At 34.3% G+C, this 20,281-nt stretch overlaps 1 protein-coding gene across 2 annotated transcripts; it reads right to left on the bottom strand.

Annotated features, from left to right (window-relative positions):
- LOC109232238 (putative late blight resistance protein homolog R1A-3) lies at positions 14,297-18,711 on the bottom strand. 2 transcript variants are annotated; one of them, XM_019397930.1, is made up of 3 exons: positions 18,495-18,711; positions 14,637-18,419; positions 14,297-14,523 (listed from the first exon to the last, which is right to left on the bottom strand). In XM_019397930.1, the coding sequence occupies exon 2, from the start codon at positions 18,406-18,408 to the stop codon at positions 14,674-14,676; it is 3,735 nt and encodes a 1,244-aa protein (XP_019253475.1). In that variant the 5' UTR covers positions 18,409-18,419; positions 18,495-18,711; the 3' UTR covers positions 14,297-14,523; positions 14,637-14,673. The 2 variants fall into 2 exon arrangements, with proteins under 2 accessions (XP_019253475.1, XP_019253474.1); XM_019397929.1 differs by having other exon boundaries at positions 14,637-18,711.

Below are 20,281 nucleotides of genomic sequence, written 5' to 3'. Positions count from 1 at the left end.
GTTATGCAGACAGGAAGGTCTGAGATGTGTCTTTTATGATTGGTGAGAAAGTCTTGCTGAAGGTTTCACCCACAAAGGGTGTTATGAGATTTGGGAAGAAAGGGAAGCTGAGTCCGCGGTTCATTGGGCCCTTCGAGGTACTTAGGAGGATCGGGGGGTGGCTTATGAGCTGGCCTTGCCACCTAGCTTGTCAGGAGTGCATCCAGTTTTTCATGTGTCTATGCTCCGGAAGTACATTGGGGACCCGTCCCATGTTCTAGATTTCAGTACAGTTCAGCTGGAGGGTGACTTGACTTATGAGGTAGAGCCAGCAGCCGTTTTGGATCGTCAGGTTCGGAAGTTGAGGTCAAAGGATGTTGCTTCGGTGAAAGTGCAATGGAGAGGTCGGCCCGTGGAGGAGGCTACCTGGGAGACCGAGCGGGAGATGCGGAGCAGATACCCCCACCTATTTGAGGCACCAGGTATGTTTCTTGAGCCGCTAGAGGACGAGCGTTTGTTTAAGTTGGGGAGGATGTGACGACCCGATCCGTCGTCACGTGTGTTACCGCCCCATTTTCCCATTTTCTATTTCCTTATGTTTCAGTATCAGTATTAGATGTGTTGGAGTTGATTTGGATTGGGCCTGATAAGAAAGGAGACATTTAGTCTCTTTTAAGAAGGCTTAAGTTGGAAAAGTCAACCGGACGTTGACTTTTGTGTTAGAGGGCTCGTATATGAATTCCGATAATTCGGTTAGCTTCGGGGGATGATTTGTGACTTATGATTGCGATCGGAATTGATTTTGGAGGTCCGGTATAGAATTGGGCTTGAATTGGTAAAGTTAGAATTTTGGCGAATTCCGGTCGATAGGTGAGATTTTTATCTGGGGGTCGGAATGGAATTCCGAGAGTTGCAGTAGCTTCGTTAGGTGATTTGGGATGTGTGTGCAAAATTTCAGGTCATTCGGAGGTGTTTTGGTTGGATTTTTGATCGAATGAGTGTTTCGGAAGTTTTGGAAGAACCTAGGCTTGAATTCGATGAGAAATGATGATTTTAGTGTTGTTTGAGGTGTTTGGATGATTGGAGCAAGTTTGAATAAGGTATTGGATCATGTTTGTATTTTTGGTTGAGGTCCCGGGGGCCTCGGGGTGATTTCGGATGCCTAACGAGAAGTTTTGAACTTAAAGAGATTGCAGAACTGTGCTGCTTCTGGTATTTTTGCTTCTACGGAAAAGGGACCGCAGAAGCGGTACCGCAGAAGCGATGCAAGAGCCGCAGAAGCGACAGGCATCGCAGGTGCGGAGATGCTGACCGCATCTGCGGAGTCGCAGATGCGACAATAGGACCGCAGATGCGGAATTTGGGAAGGCTAAAGGGAAACCGCATCTGCGTAAAGGGAATCGCAGATGCGGGACCGCAGAAGCGGTCTAGTAATCGCAGAAGCGGTTTTGTCCGCAGAAGCGACCTTAACCGCAGAAGCGGAAGTCGCAGATGCGGCTAAGTAGCCGCAGAAGCGGAAACAACTGATCAGAAGTGGGTTTTAATCCCTTCGCGAAAAATTTACAGAAACATATTTTTAACTTCGGACTTGGGGTGTTCTTGAGCGATTTTGAAGAGGGAATTCAAGGACTTCGATCAGGTAAGCATTTTTGGACTTAGAACACAATTTTATCATGCAAATACATGAAATTAGACTGAAAACTCAAGGAATTAAGGTCAAAAATGGTGGTTTAGGGCTTGAAACCTAAGAGAACAAAAATGGGAATTTCAGGGGTCATTTGGACTCCGATTTTGATGTTCTTTATATGCATGGACTCGTGGCGAGATAAGGAATCCGGTGATGTGAATTTTATAATTTTTCGAGAAGTGGGCCCGGGGCTCGGGTTTTGCCAACTTCGTGATTTTCGGTGTTTTTCGAGTCTTTTCGATTGGGTTATATTCCCTTAGCATATTGTGACGTATTCGTTGTGGTTTTGGTCAGATTCGACGCACGAAGAGGTGAATTCGAAAGGCAAGGGCATAGCAAGCTAGGACTTTGGCCGGCTTGAGGTTAGTAATAGATGTAAATGCTGTGTTGAGGGTTTGAAACCCTGAATTTGCACAACGTAGTGCTATGTGAGGTGACTTGCACGCCAGATAACGGGCGTGGGGTAGAGCACCGTCGGGGATTGTGACTTGGTCCGTCCCATTAATAAAATTACTACCTAGTTGATTGTAGTTTTGTGATATCCTTATAAAAATGGATTAAATTGTTATCATTGGGCCTTGTGCCAACTACTTGAATCCTTCAGGGATTGTTTTAATGGCTTCTTACTATATTTATAAATATTAAACTCAGTCCTGGTATTTAATACTGTGTTTGGAAACTCAGCCATTTTTCTTAAATTAGAAATTAAGTAATATTTTTAAATGAAGTTTGGGCTGAATATTTTTATACTATTATGTGATTTTTGGACTGAGTATGGGATCGGGCTGCATGCCGCAGTGGTATAATAATAATATTGATATGAGGCCAAGGGCCTGTTTGATGCCACGAGATGGCTTATTATTGCGCTTGGGCCGTAAGGGGCCCCTCCCGGAGTCTGCACACCCCCAGTGAGCGTCGTCGACGTTAAATAAATGGAGCGGGTTGCACGCCGCAGCGGGGTACTGGAGGTACCGGTTTATGTGTTGCATTGCATATTTATTTGTCATTTATTCTTCATCTGTGGTGGTGTTTATGATAATTGTATTCGCTGTTTATTGTATTTTAGCTTTACTTTGTGTCTATTTAGGATTTCTTATCCTCAGACTTTATTTATGTTTATTACTTTCTGAGTTGGAAGTACTCACAATACTCCCTGCACCTTGTGTGCAGATCCAGGTACACCACAGGGTGAGTGAGGATTTGTCTAGCTGAGCAGCAGTATTCGAGAGTATCGAGGTAGCTGCATGACGTTCGCAGCCTTGATCTCTCCGTTCTATCTTTTATCATTTTATTCGTATTATTTTCCTAGTCGGACTTGTAATAGGTGAATAATCTGTTTCTAGAGGCTCATGTTCGTGACACCAGATTCGGTGGGCTATTTAGTATTTTATTTTGGGGTTTTCTAACGTTAGAGATTATATCAGAATTTCCGTATTTCATTGGTATTATAGTAGTGAATATTTACTTATTTATTTAGATTATTTGGCTAAGGTTGTGTAAATGGTCGGGCTTGCCTAGCAATGTGTTGGGCGCCATCACGACCGGGGTTTGGGTCGTGACAAGGTGGTATCAGAGCCTAGGTTACTTGGTCTCGCGAATCATGAGCCGGTTTAGTAGAGTCTCGCGGATCGNCGAACGTTAGAGATTATTTCAGAAATTTCGCATTAAATTGGTATTTTAGTAGTGAATATTTATTTATCTATTGAGATTAATTGGCTAAGGTTGTGTAAATGGTCGGGCTTGCCTAGCAATGTGTTGGGCGCCATCACGATCGGGGTTTGGGCCGTGACAGAGAACGAGTCCTTCTATCAACATCGGTATTTTGCTTTCCTTCACTAAGGATATTTTACATTGATTCAACAGATTTATGGGTTGCATGCCCCAAATCGCACCCAAATTCTGGTAAATCTTCAAAATCGTCATCATCATTCCTAATGAAATTAGGGTTATATTTCACTAATTGACCGGCTAATTTCAAAGAATTTGGAGATGCCTTCATCTTCCTTTTTTCTTCATCAAAGACTTCTTTTCCCTCATTATAGAGACGAATATGAACAAAAATCGGAAAATCTAGAGTCGACTATGAACAAAAATCGAAAAACCAACTGAAATTTTGACTTACATTGAAACCAAGAGTAAAAATGCAGAAGGTGTGTTTGAGAAGAAAGGTGTTTTGAGAGAGCCGGGTTAACGGAGCGAGTTAAAAGGCGTGTGTGTTTTATGGATTATGGGCTAGTAGATGTAATAAGTTGGGCCGGAGGGACATTTCGGGTCCAAGGGGAAAAACTTAGGAGATTAAAATTTTGAAGGGCTATACAGGATAGTTTGCTCAATTAAAATCGACATTGCAGTTTGCTGTCCAACAACTTAGTACACAATTAATGGGCTAAGAATTTCTCCATACATGCACTTTAATTTGGTCTTTTAATTAGCTTTTGTCGTTTAGAGTTTCATCGAATTTTGCATGATTACGTTTTTTGACTCTATGATTCAACTTTAGGGGGAAGTGCACAAATAGCCACTAAAAGCAGCTGCTTTTATTTTAAAGCCATTGTTTTCAATGTATTTAGGCTTTAGCCACTACTTTAATAAACTTATACCTGACTGGACGAAAATACCCTTCTGATATAAGTTATACCTACGCTATTATAACACACTCGACGAAAACCAAAAGCAGCAGCAGCAGCCGGCGATCGCAGCAGCAGCAGCAGCGACTGGACGAAAAATTCAAAATTCTCATCCAAAAAATCGACATAGATAAACAGTAAGTTATACTTTCATGTGTTTCTATCGATTTTTACTTCGATATAGTTATACTTTTTCCGATTTGTATTGATTTGATTATATAATAGATAAGAATTTGATTTTTTTTTTTTGAATTTCTGGATTGATAAACTTAAGGACATCGCCTCCTATGATAATTCTATAAAACTTGAGCACATAATATTAAGGACATAGTGTCTTCATTTGGAAATTGAATTCAAAAATTAAGGACACGATGTCCTTAACTTTGATTCTACTATCCTCATTTTGCAAATTGAATTGAAAAACTTAATGACACAATGTCCTTCACTTTGTTGTTGTTCTTCTGTATACTAANATATATATATATATATATATATATATATATATATATATATATATATATGCATATATGTATGTATGTATTTATACCATATATATAACTTATATATATACATCATAATACATTATTATATGTATTTATACCATATATACAACTTATATATACATCATAATACATTATTATATTGATATTATTCAATGTATGTTACTAGCATATACCTTACATACAATTTAATCTAAAATATTAACATGCCACTAATATGTCTGTAGAAGAAAATAAATATGTCATATATACTATTTATATACAGATAATTTATACAAATATGCATGTTATATTAGTGCAAAATATAAATGGCATATTAATAATACTATTTAAATATAAATAAGTGTATAAATAACATATGCATATATACATGATTTTTCCTCAAAAAACACATGATTTATAATATACCACAAACTTACATTATATTTTTTTCACGAAATATATGTATTTTATTTCATTGGAATATACAGATATATAATTTTGCTAGGATTAAGTTGAATAAAAAGGTCCATGTATAAAAAGAAAAAAATTTGTTATGGAATGGATTAATGATATATATTTAAATATAAAGACGTATATAAACGACATATGCATATATACATGAGTTTCCTAAAAATATATGATTTGTAATGTATATATACCACAAACATACATTATAATTTTTTCATAAACTATATGTATTTTATTTCATCAGAATATAAAGATGTATAATTTGCTACATTACATTATATAAAAAGGTCCATGTATGAAAAGGAAAAAATCTGTTACGGAATGGCTTGGTTTCTAACGAAATTATAAAACATGTTATGGAATGGAGAGAAACAATAGGGAAAGATATTAAATACTAGGACTGTCTTTTTAAACAACTTGATTCTTGCTGATTTGAATTGAATTAAATCTGCTATATGTATAAATATTTTACTTCCATATTTGTTAATCATTAATCAATGCTAATCTTTTGTATTATATTTTTGATAGTGTGCTATAAATGAAAGTAGCCCAAAAGGAAGATCACAAAAAGTTCACCATTCTATGAAGATTCACATATTTCTTGCTTGGTTTCCCAAGTCCATTACTTAAATGGTCACTCAACTATCTCAAATTATCTGCTAAAGTCATTTTTCAGTCGTTTGTAACAACAAAGTCACTTAACTATGCCTATAGCGCATAGAAGGTCACTCAGCTAGATTTTTCAAATTTTGGATTGCCAAATACCTATTTTACCCTCTAAATTATAAACATTTATCTTCTTTTTAATTTTTTTTACTTTTTAATATTATGAATTTCCCCTTTTTAATTTATATTATGGACTTACCAATAGAATAAATAAATTATATTTATAAATTTAAAAAACAAAAATATTTTAGCATATATAATACTGGAATAACAAAACAATGAGTATAGTAAAAAAAATTTGTTCGTAATAATAATTTATTATTAACAATAAAATTTCAAAAATTTATTTAAACAATTGAGAATGAAAGAAAATGAAGGTTGTAAAATATATATTCCATGCACATAATATAAAAATAAATATTTAAATAAATATAATTTTATAATATACATTATATATTCTTGAAAATTATGCTCAATTATATTATTATTCCGTTATTATATGAGCTGAAAACTAATTTTTATTTTTTGTATTTTATAAATAAAATATATTTATTCTATAGGTAAGTCCACAATGTAGATTAAAAAGAGAAAAAAATTATACTCCCTCCGTTTCAATTTATGTGAACCTATTCCTTTTTGGTCCGTGCCAAAAAGAATGACCCCTTTCCTTATTTGGAAATATTTTACCTTTATGCAATGATTTATAACCACACAAAATATATGTGCCTCATTTTACACCACAAGTTCAAAAGTCTTCTCTCTTTTCTTAAACTCCGTACCCAGTCAAATGGGTTCACATAAATTGAAACTGAGGGAGTAATGTTTAAAAAGTTAAAAAAAAATTGATAATTTTGAGGGTCAAAATAGATACTATTTGACAACCAAAAATTTGGAAAATCTCGTTGAGTGACCTTCTGGGTGCTATATGTATAATTAAGTGACTTTGTTGTTACAAACAAAAGAAAAATGATCTTATTGAGGGAGGGAGGAGGGGAATTGGGCCTACCTATCCTGATAGGACCCCATAGAAAAAAGGGAGCTGTTAAGAGGTTCCATATTGCCAAGACGAAAGACATCACTTCTGACTTTAGTAGACAACTTGGGATAATTGAGTGACTATTTTCAGAGACAAATCCATTTGGAAAGTAAAACCTGGCAATTGATTTAATTAAGACAGTTTTACTTCATGGATTGCATTCTTTTTCTTTGTTTTTTTCCTTTTTTCTTTTAAAAGTTTGGAGAGTGGGGGAGACTAAGGATAGAAGAAGCAGTGGTTCATGTAGTGGATTAATTTGTTTATTTTCAGTCCAAAACTTTCTTATTTTGTGGAATACTTCTACTAGAAAATGGAAAGAAATTCCAAAAGAAGCTCCTGATATAAATCTAGATTATTATTCGACGCTTGGGTTTGGTTATGATCAGTCAAATGATGATTACAAGTTATTTTAGTGTAAGTCAGATTTTTGTATAATAACATTCCTATATAACAACACTTTACTATAAAAGTCAAGCTTTTCCCGAAACCAAATTTCATGTTATGTTATAATATATGTTCTTTATAATAGCACTTTGCTATACCATTAAAAAATATTCGGAACGAACAACAACAAAAACAATAACAACCTAGTATAATCCCATTAGTGGGGTCTGGGGAGGGTAGTGTGTGCGCAGACCTTACCCCTACCTTGGGGTAGAGAGACTGTTTCCAATAGACACCCGACATCCTTTCCTCCAAGAACTCCTCACCTTGCTCTTGGGGTGACTCGAACTCACAAGCTCTTGGTTGGAAGTGAAGGGTGCTTACCATTAGAGCAATCAACCTTGTCTACAAAACGATACTGTTATAGAGAAGTTTGACTTTACGTCAAAAGTCGAGAATAGTGGCAATGAGGCGATAGTTTACAGTTTAAGAACTAGTTCTTGGAAAAAGTTTAATGGGTTTTGTAGTGGTTATATTTATAACAAATCTGGTGTTTTTGTAAATGGTATTGTTCATTTGGATACTTGTCCACATCAAGATTTTGATGGTTGTTATTATATTGTCGTGTTTAATTTGGAAACAAGAAGCAGAGGATATGAACACGATGATATTCACTGGGATTTAATGTCTTCGAGAGAACGTTTATTTGGATTTTGCCATTCTGAATCTCAAGGATATGTGGATATATGGGTAATGAAGGAATACAGAGCGAAAGAATCTTGGACTAAATTTGCTTCAGTTCCTTACTATGTAATTCTGGGGATATTTTATTCACTTCAGTTTATAAATGAAGATGGTGAAGTAGGGGTGGGCATAGTTTGGGCAAACCCCAAATCCAAATTCAAATCCAAGTCCGAATTTTCTAGATTTTTGGTTTAAATTTTCGGATTACGGATTGGATTTTGGATTTAATTTTTAATTTTTTTGGATTTCGGATTGGATGTTGGATTTGGTACTTTGAATTTTTGGATATCCGAAAATTTGAAAATTTTATACTTTATATTTAGTCCATTATCTATATGCCAATAATAATAAGTTAAATAACCTATCCATTAGATATTATTTCATATATGCAATATTAATTACTAAGTTACTGTCAGAATACTTTTTATTTGGGCATGGTTTTACTATTACTAGTTCTTATCGGCCGTATTAATGTCTCTGTTGCACTTTCTTGATAGTAATTTCATTAATTGAATACTTTATTTGGATGATTGCGGAGAGAATGAGTAACCTTTTGGGCAATTTAATATTAGTACTTCATTTGGATATTTATTTTTGTAAAAAGAAGAAACATGTCAACATATAAGCTCAAAATCGAAAATCCAAAATATCCAACCCGATTAATCCGAAACCGAACTTAAAAAATCCGATCCAATCTGACTTTATCTGGATTGAATTTGGATTGTCATTTCGTCAATCCGAAAATCAAAAATCCAAACCAAAATTTTATATTTAATCCGAAAGCCCACCCCTATGGTGAAGTGTTATTGATAAATAGGCAAAATTTCGTGCTGATTAATACAATAAATAACATATATATACCTGATACTCATCTTGGAATTGATCCGACCATATATAGCGAGAGCTTGTTTCACCGGTTGCTGATGATGAAGTTGGAAGTCAACTCTGGTGGAAAAAAAAGGAAGTGTTTATTTTAAGACAAAATGTAGGACATGTTTTCTAAATTTCTCCAAATATCGGTCTAAGATGAGCCAGTGAAGATTCATATAGCCTGTTTAACCAAAAAATAGAATTTTGGTTAAAACTAGAAATTAAAAGGAAAAATCGGGTTACTGATAATCAGGAGACGAAAAGAATAAGAAATTTTTGAGGATAATAAAGCAGTAAATAAGTTTGTATTTCAATGTAATCTCAATGATATTTCGTGTTTTTACAAATGCTGAGACCTCCTTTTATAGTTGATTTTTCTAGGAAAAGGATAATGCCTTAGCCTTAAAAAGGCAATTATGAGCATTAAATGACATTAAATAAAACGTTACAGAATCATTCCTATTCAATACTGATTCGCTAACGTATTTGACATTCAATACTGAATTTAGACTCCTTTATGCCATCAGATTCATATCTTCAATTCCTTCTGACCTCCTGGCTTTAATTAAGTTAAATAGATACGAGACTCGTATCATTTGAATAGCATCTCGTGCCTATTTAACTTTCTTCTCCTCGTATCTGATATTGCCCGTGCCTCTTAACTGATCATCATGTTTTGACCATTTGACCAGTCCACGTGTCATGCCACGTCACCTTCAATTATAAATTCAGTTTTTTTCCCAATACATAGCCGACACCAGTTTGATTGGGATTGAGGCTTACTAGTTTATGTTGTCATTGTTGTTTTCTATTTTCTCCTCATTCTGGTATGAAGAATGAGCTCTTACAAGCTCTCCCTGTATTTTGTTACTTTGTCCTTGTTCTTAAGAGTAAAACTTCAGATTGTAAGACTTTTTCACTACATAAGAAAAAATTGAATTTTGGGAATGATCGACTCAAATAGATGCTCATTATAAGTTCCCCCCCCCCCCCCCCCCCCGTCCTTCATGTTCTATTGACCAGAAGTATCCAACAACGCTACACCACTAGAAAGAGTTAAGCTACTAAGCTAAGCTGTTGTTGATGAACTATTACGTTTTACAGGGGTTTGGGTTTGCATTCTCCTGATGTGTCATATGATGAAACTTTTTAACTTTAACTATCGAAAAAGTGTATATTTATTGTGTACTGATAAAAGAATATCAACATTAGTACTTTGTCGCCCACGGCGAATTTAGAGATTTTGCTAAGGGTATTCCATACATACATATATACATACATACATATATATATATATATATATATATATATATACTACTATTATAAAAGAGCCTAAGAGAGGAGCTTAGGGTCGTCTAGTGAATTGACAACAATACCCTTTGAGTTTCTACTTCGCTGAAATGCCAACTTCACCAACAATATAATTGCCCCTGTTTTTTCATCTTATTACGTCAATTACCATCACACAATTTGATAAATAAAGGACACTTTTGAGGCATTCTCGAGGCCCAAACCAAGCCGAACTGCTTTGATGGAATATCTATTTGCCCCTGTTTTGTATATTACATCAATTGCTATCACATATTGATGTAAATAAGCGAAATTTTGAGGCATTTTCAAGGCCCAAATGCCACGTGGAACAACTTTTGTTTTAAATTTCTACATTGATATTGTAGACCCAATAAATTCTTATTGCTTTACTTATTAGACTCCACTGCTACTGAAGTGATGATATCATTGTATGTACGTGGTACAATACTCTATTTTTCAGCTCTTACAAGTTATATTTTATAGTTCTATTTTATGTAACTTTTGAATATTTATGTGCTTTGATAATATCATTTATTTGTTAGTATATATTTTTTATCAATCAAATTTTATTTGGGGATGAGAGGAGCTTTGTATTTAATTATATCGCAAGATGTATTATAAGATAGTTCAAAATATAAAAAATAAAATATCAAATAAAAATGGTAGAGAAAACTAAAGCTACTAAGATTTTTACAAAAATTAAATAATCCAACAATTTACATTCCTAAATGTAAAGTAAAAGCTCTATATTTTTCTAAATATATAATGTTTAAAAGTTTGTAATCAATTTTTTGTTTTAATATTTTTAGAAGTGTGTAAACAATTTTTCTCTTAATTTCTTATTTGATTTTAAAATAAGAACAAAGAGAATATTAACTATTATAACCAAGCCACAAATTATTTACATAAGGCTAATTCTTAAATGATATTGCACCATCTCAAATCAAAACGTTAAGTTACTTTTATTAATCATTACTCAAGCCATTCCCATTTAGAAAAAAACACTAGCTCCAATTTAGTTTAAATATTAGTGGTAAATTAATTATATTTTTATATCTTCTGTGAATTTTGAATTCCTTTTGGCAAGAGAAATTAAGGTTAATATCATGGGTTCCAATTAGAACTCATGGTATTGTCCAAAGGTTAGTATCTTTATCATTTCCATTTTATGATTATTTTTCCTTCTGTTAAAAAAAAGAAAAAGAAATATCATTATATTTAATATTATTAACTGATCAAATGTCAACGAAGAAAAATTCAACCTCCTTGGTTATTCATAATGATGAAATAAATTGGGATAGTATTTTTTTAATTTATTAGCGAGCTAATAATAATTGATACATGAAAAATTAATCAATGCACAACCTATTTTTGAACCTTACATATCTTACTTTATGTATATTAACTTGGATATTAGAAGCTATTTGAAGTTATTGGTGAATACAACCGAATAATTATTATTGAGTTTCTTTAATTATGGATGCCATCTATACTTTTGTTCGTGAAGTTCAGTGCTTGTATGCACTTGGAACAATTTCTATTACTAATCCATGCAATATATATTATATTTATTTATTCTTCAGCCAATATACATAGTTTAATCACTTAGATATTTAAATATTTTATAACTTTTCCCTGAAATACTTTAAAAGATTATTTAAAAATGTTCGAACACCTCAAAACAATTTTAGATTTTTATATTGGGCCCGTGCACATCACGGGCTTTACCTCCTTTAGTATATATATAGGGGTTTTGACACAGTTACCCATAAAAACAAAATTATTTATCCCTGTCTACCCATTTGTTTTCCTACCCATAAACTAATTACATTTCCTACCCATAGTAGATTTTGTGGGGAATTTTTTCTTTATTTTCCAATTCTTTTTTATTTCTATGCTTCTTTACTTTTCTTTTTTCTTTTTTCTTTTCTCCTTTTTTTTTCCTCGTTTTCTTCTTCTTCGTTTTTTCTTTTTTCCTTTTCTAATTTTATTTAACTTCTATTTTTTTTATATTCTTTTTCTCTTCATAATCTAATTTCATTTACTGTTTTCACTATTTTTTATTATTTTTTTTATATTATTACTAAAGAAAAATTAAATTGTGTACCAATTAAATGTAGTTAATACAACCAAAAAATATTAACTAACATATGATACCGGTATAGTATATAGCTATACCAACAGGGTATACAATTGTACGCAAAGAGTTAAAAAAATTTAATTCAATTATTAAACTGAAATAATATCAGTTGTCAAAAAAAAAATTAAAATTCTAAAAGGACCTAATTGTAAGAGTATACCATTACATCATATAGCATACTATAATGTTTTTTTATTTCTTTTTTTGCATTTTCAGTTTGCCCCTCACGCTTGGATAAAAGCTTAAAACAAATTAAAAGGGAAAAGACAAGTGAATTTACGGGTAATAAATATACTATTATAGTATATTGTATACTATCATATTGTTACAGTATCTTGCATATTATTACAGTATACCATAACAATATATTGTATACTATAATAGTATACTGTTGCAGTATAACTATATACTCCTATAGTATATTAGTATACTGTAGCGGTATACTATTTTGTAAACTATAATAGTATAGTGTTGCAGTATAGCTATATACTCCTACAACATATTGTATACCGTAGCGGTATATTGTAGCTGTGTTCTTCTTCGATTTTCAACTGAAAAATTCGATCTCAATCACCTCAAATCAGCTCCAAACGCTATCAAATTTCAGTATGAAATTCCAGAAGGTACTATAAGCAATATTTAACAGCACCCACTTTGAATCAAACAAGAAATCTTCAAAAATAAAATTGAGCTTCAAGCTCAACAATGGTAGGACCATGGAAGCATCACCCCGAACTGGTTCTTCGGTACAAAAAATGTCAGGTTCTTGCTTCTCTGTTGCTGCTACAGCATCTACTTCTTCACTGTATCTCTTCACTCAAAAGCCTAAATTCTCAGTAGATCATCTTTCCTTAAGTACTTATAATACTCACTTCAACTTCAAGATAAACTCAACAAAACTCAAAGTCCATTTCCCCATTTCTTCTCTTTATCGCTCTTCAATCTTTTTGAGCACTTGTGCTTCTGTGTCTGATGGAGTTGAGGTTGTCCAAGATGATGACGAAGAAGAAGTTGCATTGTCAACCGAAGAAGAAGAGGAAATTGAAGAAAAAGAAGAAGGTGTTGAGTTAGAATCAGTTGAAGGTGGTAGATTGTATGTGGATAAAATGAGGAAGAAGAAGTGCGGGTAAATAGTTTGGGGGCCATGGGTAGGAGTAGTAAATAGTTTGGGCATGGGCATTAAAGGATAAATAGTTTGGAATTAATGGGTATAAATTGAGATTTTCTCATATATATATATATATATATATATATATATATATATATATATATATATAGAAAGTGACATCAAGGAGTGCATGATACCCCAAGACTTAACCTTCTTTTCGAACTTCGTTATCTTCGAAGTTCCGGATAAGCGTGCTGGTTAATCCTGTTGCATTCAAGGTGTGTTGTTTCGAGATCATTATTTTTGTTACTCTCAAGTACTCAATTTTCTCTGACGAATTTTCCTATATATAAAACTGTAATACAACCAAATTTCACATCATAGCAAGCGTCTGAGTCTTCGAAAATCTCGGCAAAATTTTCCTTGAAACTTAGCATCATTTTTGTACCCGTCTCATATCATCCAGACTATAGCACTTAATAATCCCAAGAGTCACAGTAATTCATTTCAGACGGAATAAGCAAGATGGTAGACTAGCAAAATATATATAACAACAATAACAACAACCCAGCATAATTCGACTAGTGGAGTCTGGGGAGGGTAGCGTGTACGCAGACCTTATCCCTACCCTGGGATAGAGAGGTTGTTTCCAATAGACCCTCGGCATCCTTCCCTCCAAGAACTTCCACCTTGCTCTTGGGTGACTCGAACTCAGAACCTTTTAATTGGAAGTGGAGGGTGCTTTCCATCATAGCAAAATACATATAACTGTGTTATATAAAAATATAACACAATTTTTTTTTCCCGAAGAGTAAGACAGTTCAATGCATTACAAAATTACAACCATACACAAGGTTCATGGATAAATACAACAAAGAGTTTTCAATAACTGTCAAATTGAAACATAACAATAGAGAAAGAAGAAGTGGAACCAGCATTACTCATTGAAGGAAACTTGCGGCTCATCACTAAAGTACCCTGGCTCTAGCTCAAGTTTGCGGATAGGAATCAACACTTGCATCTGTAGACATAAAAGTAAGGAATGAGTTCACTGACTTAAACAAACACACACACACACACACACATATATATATAGAGAGAGAACATCAAAATAAGCATAGAATGTGTACTTACAAGTGAGCGTGGAGACTGAAGACGAGATTCGTTTTCTTCAGTCCCTGTTTGGGTTCTGAATGATGACCTTGAAATTGCTGTTTGCCATCTCTTCGCACTGAATTTCCTCAATTTTTCTGACTGATTGAGAAACAGTGTCTCCACACAAGATCACCTCAATCTTTTGCAGGGAACAACTATCACCAAACTCAGAAGGAATCTCAATGAGCTGCTTGCAATTTTGCAATACTATATGCTCAAGAGATGGGAAGGCATCATCTGATATATTCCAAAGTGTAATGTTCAGATTTCCCAATTTCAAGTATTTGAGATTTGGAAATTCCTCATCACTCACATTCCACTCTTCTCCCTCAAAAGCTTTTGAAAGCAATTTCAAAATTTCAAGGTTTGGTAATGCTGCGATCGCAGAAATTTCAACCCATGGCAGCCTAAACTTTGATAAGGTCAATTTCTTAAGGTTTGAGGGGAAGTTAAATTCACAAGGCAGAAGCACTCGGCCTTGATAAATCACATTGAGCGATTCAAGCTGATTCAAGAAATCCAAAACTGGAAATCGATTGCAAGATTCTCCCGATTTCTCAGAATGACCCCAAGATTCCAAAAATATGCATTTTAGTTTTTGAAGGAAAGGAAAACTAGTCATTATGTTCCCTTTGTCATAAGAAAGAGATGGGGTGGATAAGGTCTGCAAACAATCCAATTGGGACAAGTTGGAATCTGAGAAGGTACAGTTATCTATATGTGCATGCCTCAGCCTTGTCATATTGAAAAATGTATCTGGTAATGCTACCTCACCTTTTGTTCCTTTCACTAGGAAAGTTTCTAAGTTCCAGAGCTTGGAAATCCAAGAGGGCATGACCGTGATGTCACCTTGAAGTGACAAAAATCTCAAATGCACAAGCCTTTTTATTTGTGGAGGAAAGATATTGCCAATATTGATGCACCCCAAATCCAACACTCTAACAAGCTCTTTGACACCCCGAAATGGACCTTCTTCGGGAAGAGGACTTGGCCAGAAGCGGTGCCAACCGGGTTCAGAAGAATATATCATTGTGCGGGTAAGAGGAATGCGTGTATTCAGAACGAAATCTTCAAACCGCGATGCCACTGGCAAGAACTTTTCGGCTTTAGATTTGTCTCGACAGAAATGATATAGATAATCATGAATGCGACATGATTTCAGCCTGCCCTTTGAACTTCTTCTGGCCTCCATTACAAGGCTCCTCCCGATTAGATCATTCAGGTAATCTTCTGCTACCTCCTCTGGTTTCTTCACCTCATCTCTTCGTACAAATCCTTCACTAACCCACAACCATGTTAGTTTTGAAACTGAAATTTCTGTACTCATTGGCAATGCTGCAAAATATAGAAAACATTGTCTTAGATAACCTGACATTTTTTTGTAGCTCAATTCTATCATTTCATTGCAGTCTCCTACATCACGATTAGTTTCTGAACTAAATGCCTCTCCAGTGATGGTTAGCCGATCGCTGTCGTCCTTTATATTGACAAGAAACCCAGCTATCAAAACAATGGCTAGCGGTAGCCCTTGACATTTTACGGCAATTTCCTTCCCAACTTCAGCAGGACAGTTCTCATTTGGAATTGGGGGTTTGCGAAATTCTTCTCGAGTACATAAGCGAAGGTGATTATACTTCACTTGTAATAGCTCCCAACTCTCTTCCGGAGTCAACAAGCGAACCAAAAGAGGTTCATCAAACAATGGATTCTCATATTTTCGGCCGCCGGTAACAAGAATTCTGCTTCCATTATGATTATCTGGAAAACACCTGTGCAACTCATCAAATATATGAGAATCCCACACTTCATCTACAACGATGAGGTATCTTCCTCTATGTAACTGTCTGCGTAAAATATCAAGATAATCTAGCTCCTTCCCCTCCTCTGACTTGTAAATGTCATTGCTCAGATCAACGATAGAAATTAAAATATCTTGGGCCAATTCACTCGCCGTAAGTCTAGGAGAAACAGAACACCATGCTTGAATATCAAAGTGATCTGAAGTTCTTCTGTCATTGTAAATTCTTTTGGCGAGTGTTGTCTTACCAATCCCTGGCATGCCAATGACAGGAATGGCATTAAGCTCGGCCTCACCACCAATTACCCGTGCCATTAATATTTCTATCTGGTCCTCCAAGCCTACAACTGCTTCATCAATGATTGGAGTGCTAGGTTTTGATGTTTGACAATCACTTGGGGCATCCTTATTTTCCATGAAGATATGCGCAAACTCAACAATGTCCTTGAAAAGCTTAATTTCTGCAATGACATAGCCTACATCAATGTTCCATGTGGAAGAAAGATCAACCAAGAAGTTTTCCACATACTCAAATTTGAACTTAATTTCTTCAATGACATCGTCTAACTGATTGTTCCGTGGATGAGAAGGTTGAAACACTAACATGTCCACAGCATACTCAAATTTGACAAATAAATTGGTCATATGATTGCAAACATCTAACACTTCCTTACCTTCTCCTTGTTGGTCAACATTGTTTTCGAGAAAAGGTTTGAATCTTTTAATCTCAGCCAGTACAAATTTAATCTGATGTGCTACCGGAGCAATTGAATCAATCCTATGATCCAACAATCTCAGCAAATTCTGCGATACCAAATCTATACATCCCAAACTATCAATCTGGGAAAAGGGCAATGCTGGCTTTTGTTTCTTGATAGTACCCTTTAAGATCTTTGATGCCATAGGCTCCATCTTTTGCACCAAACGTGATATAGCAAGATCAAATTCTTTGTCCAAATCTTCATCCATTTCTCGGTTGTCCAATGATTTAATGAACGACCAAAACTCATTGAATACAAGATCAAAGATTATCAAGCTTTCCTTTTGAACTTCATTGCATAAGATATATACTAGCAGTAACCTGAGCGACTTCTGGAGTTTTTGAACACGATGTTTGTAGACCAGTAGATAAGACCGGGAATTGAGCTCCTCTGTTATCGGCGCTCCTAGGATGAAATTAACAAAGTCTGTTGCAAAGGCATCCAATTCCCTACTGAAGTTTAGCACTGAGGGTAAAACTTTCAGGGCTTCAACATAAGGTTTACTGCTGTGTAGTAGATCTACAAGGATGAAACAAAAGCCACCAACCATATAATCATCCGAATCCTTTGCCAAACAAAGTGAAGAGATACAACGTGCTGTTTCTTTTATTACACCTGTGACATAATCCCAGAATTCGTTGACGTCGTTGGGCCCATTATTAAAGTTGTCTAGTATGAAGGAAACAAAACCTCCCAGATACACTAGATTTCCTTTGACAAGTTGAAGTTTTTCCTTCACAGGAGCAACAAAATCTGCCCTGAACTTGAGCAAAAACTCTAGATTGTCGACAAGGGAATTAATGTATCGAGCCAGGACTTCAATCATGTCTGTTGAAAATCCTAGCTTGGGGAGGTGTCTTAGAACTAAAACCATGTCCGGCTTGAGAAGCCAAATCTCTTTAAGTAGGTCAAAAGCAACACGTTCCAGTTCAGATCTTCCAATATCACAAGTCAAATGAAGGTCCCGTCTTGCCTTTGTGATCAAACTCCGGACACGATCCAAAAGATCTCCCAACTCATTATCCACCTTGATCCATGAAGCGGGACTGCGAACAAGTTGAAACAGAAATGTTAATTCCATCTTAAGCGTCACTATATGATCATCAAGGTGCGACCTTTCGATTAAAACTTCTTTTTCAATAAATTTCATAACATCGCCAATATTAGATTCCAAGTCCATGGCTTTGCACATCAGTAAACAAACTGAAGGAAGTAAGAAGGTCAACAGTTAATGAGGATACCATCAACAAAGAGAGAAATTAATGCTTCTTCCTTTACCTTTAGTGGAGGACAAAGGCGCTGAAAATTCTACCTTTTGAAGTTGGGTTACTAGAATTACAAACAAATTGCAGGAAGGGCTTGAATTCTGCAATTTCTTTACAATATAAACCAATCTATAACAATCAAACCCGAACTAGAGTGCTTCAGGGATGCAGCGGTGACCTTCTGGAGAAGAAGAGACGCTGGGAGCGTGTGTTGAGAATCAGTTATGAGAAAAAACACTTTTCAAAATACGCATATTTTTAAAAAGCCGACATAATACAATATGTGAAAAGCGTTTCTTTTTCGTTTTTATTTTATGGTGAAAAGCGTTTTAAAATAATTTTTTGGGATTAAAAACCATATGTATTATTCTTATTGGCTTCGTTGCCACATCACAGCGTTTGAATTGCACGCTGCTTATTTTGTTAACTAGTGTCAAAACCTACGACAGAATATTAATCTTTATAAAATTATAATTTAATATATCATATCATTTTAATAAGTATTTGGTACTATTTTATTATTTAATATAGTGTACATAAATATAATAAAATCTATACAAAATTAAAAGATACAAAGCATTATAGTAATTAAATAAATTATTTATTCCTTGTTTATTCTTTATTAAATTAGTAAGTACTTAGTATACATTTACTAATGTGAATTTTTATTAATTTATCAATTGGCTTAATATTTTGATACTACTTCTCTTCTAGTAGAACATACGTATATATTTTTATACTTATGTTATACTGTTTAATATTCTTCAATTGTCTAAATTTACCAATAATTTTCTTGAGTGTTATTTATTTATATTTTGTTTATTAATTAATTTAAAATATAAATATTATAAAATTATCTTTATCCACCTCTTTTCATATATTCTTTTCTACTATAATAATGTTTGATTGGTTTTCTCATTTTATATTTTACTGAAATTTTAAATAATATAATTTTTTTTATAAAATTATAATTTTAAATTCATCAAAAGTATAAAAAGATAAGCCTTTTATTATTTTTATAAAAAAGGTACTAATATTTTTAAATAATTAATAAAATATTTTTTATATACAATATAATATATTATGTATAATATCCTTGTAACGACCCAACCGGTTGTTTCGGACATTTACACTCCTTTCAACTATTTTAAGTCTTAAATATCTTCCTATGATGTATTATGACATGTGTGAATCGCCGGATTTGGTTTTTAGGTATTTTGAAATCAATTGGAAGAATGGAATTAAAAATTTAAAGTTTAAGTTGAATTAAATTGACCGGAAGGTGAAATATGTGTAAACGACCTCGGAATGGATTTTTGATCATTCCAATAGCTCCGTATGGTAATTTTGGATTTAGGAGCATGCTCGAAAAACTATTTGGAAGTCTGTAGTTGAATTAGGCTTGAAATGGCTAAAACAGAAATTTATGTTGGGATGTTTGACCGAGGGGTTGAATTTTTGATATCGGGATCGAAATTCGATTCAAAAAATTGGAATAGCTCCATCATGTCATTTATGACTTGTGTATAAAATTTGGGGTCAATCGGACTTGATTTGATAAGTTTCGGCGTTGTTTGTGGAATTTGAAAGTTTCTAAGTCCTTAGGCTTGAACCCGAGGTGGATTTGGTGTTTTGGTGTTGTTTTGAATAATTCAAAGGCTCGACTAAATTTTAATGATGTTATGGATGTGTCGGTACATTTGGTTGAGGCCCCGGGGGCCTCGGGTGAGTTTCGAGGTGAGTTTTGAGCGAGTTCGGATATTTCGGCACTCGAAAGTTGTTCCGTATTATGTGTGTGTG

The sequence above is a fragment of the Nicotiana attenuata genome, chromosome 9 (assembly GCF_001879085.1).
Source record: "Nicotiana attenuata strain UT chromosome 9, NIATTr2, whole genome shotgun sequence".
In the NCBI taxonomy this organism is placed as follows: domain Eukaryota; kingdom Viridiplantae; phylum Streptophyta; class Magnoliopsida; order Solanales; family Solanaceae; genus Nicotiana; species Nicotiana attenuata.
Note: the sequence above shows the minus strand (reverse complement) of the source record. Positions and strands in the feature narration are given on the sequence as shown.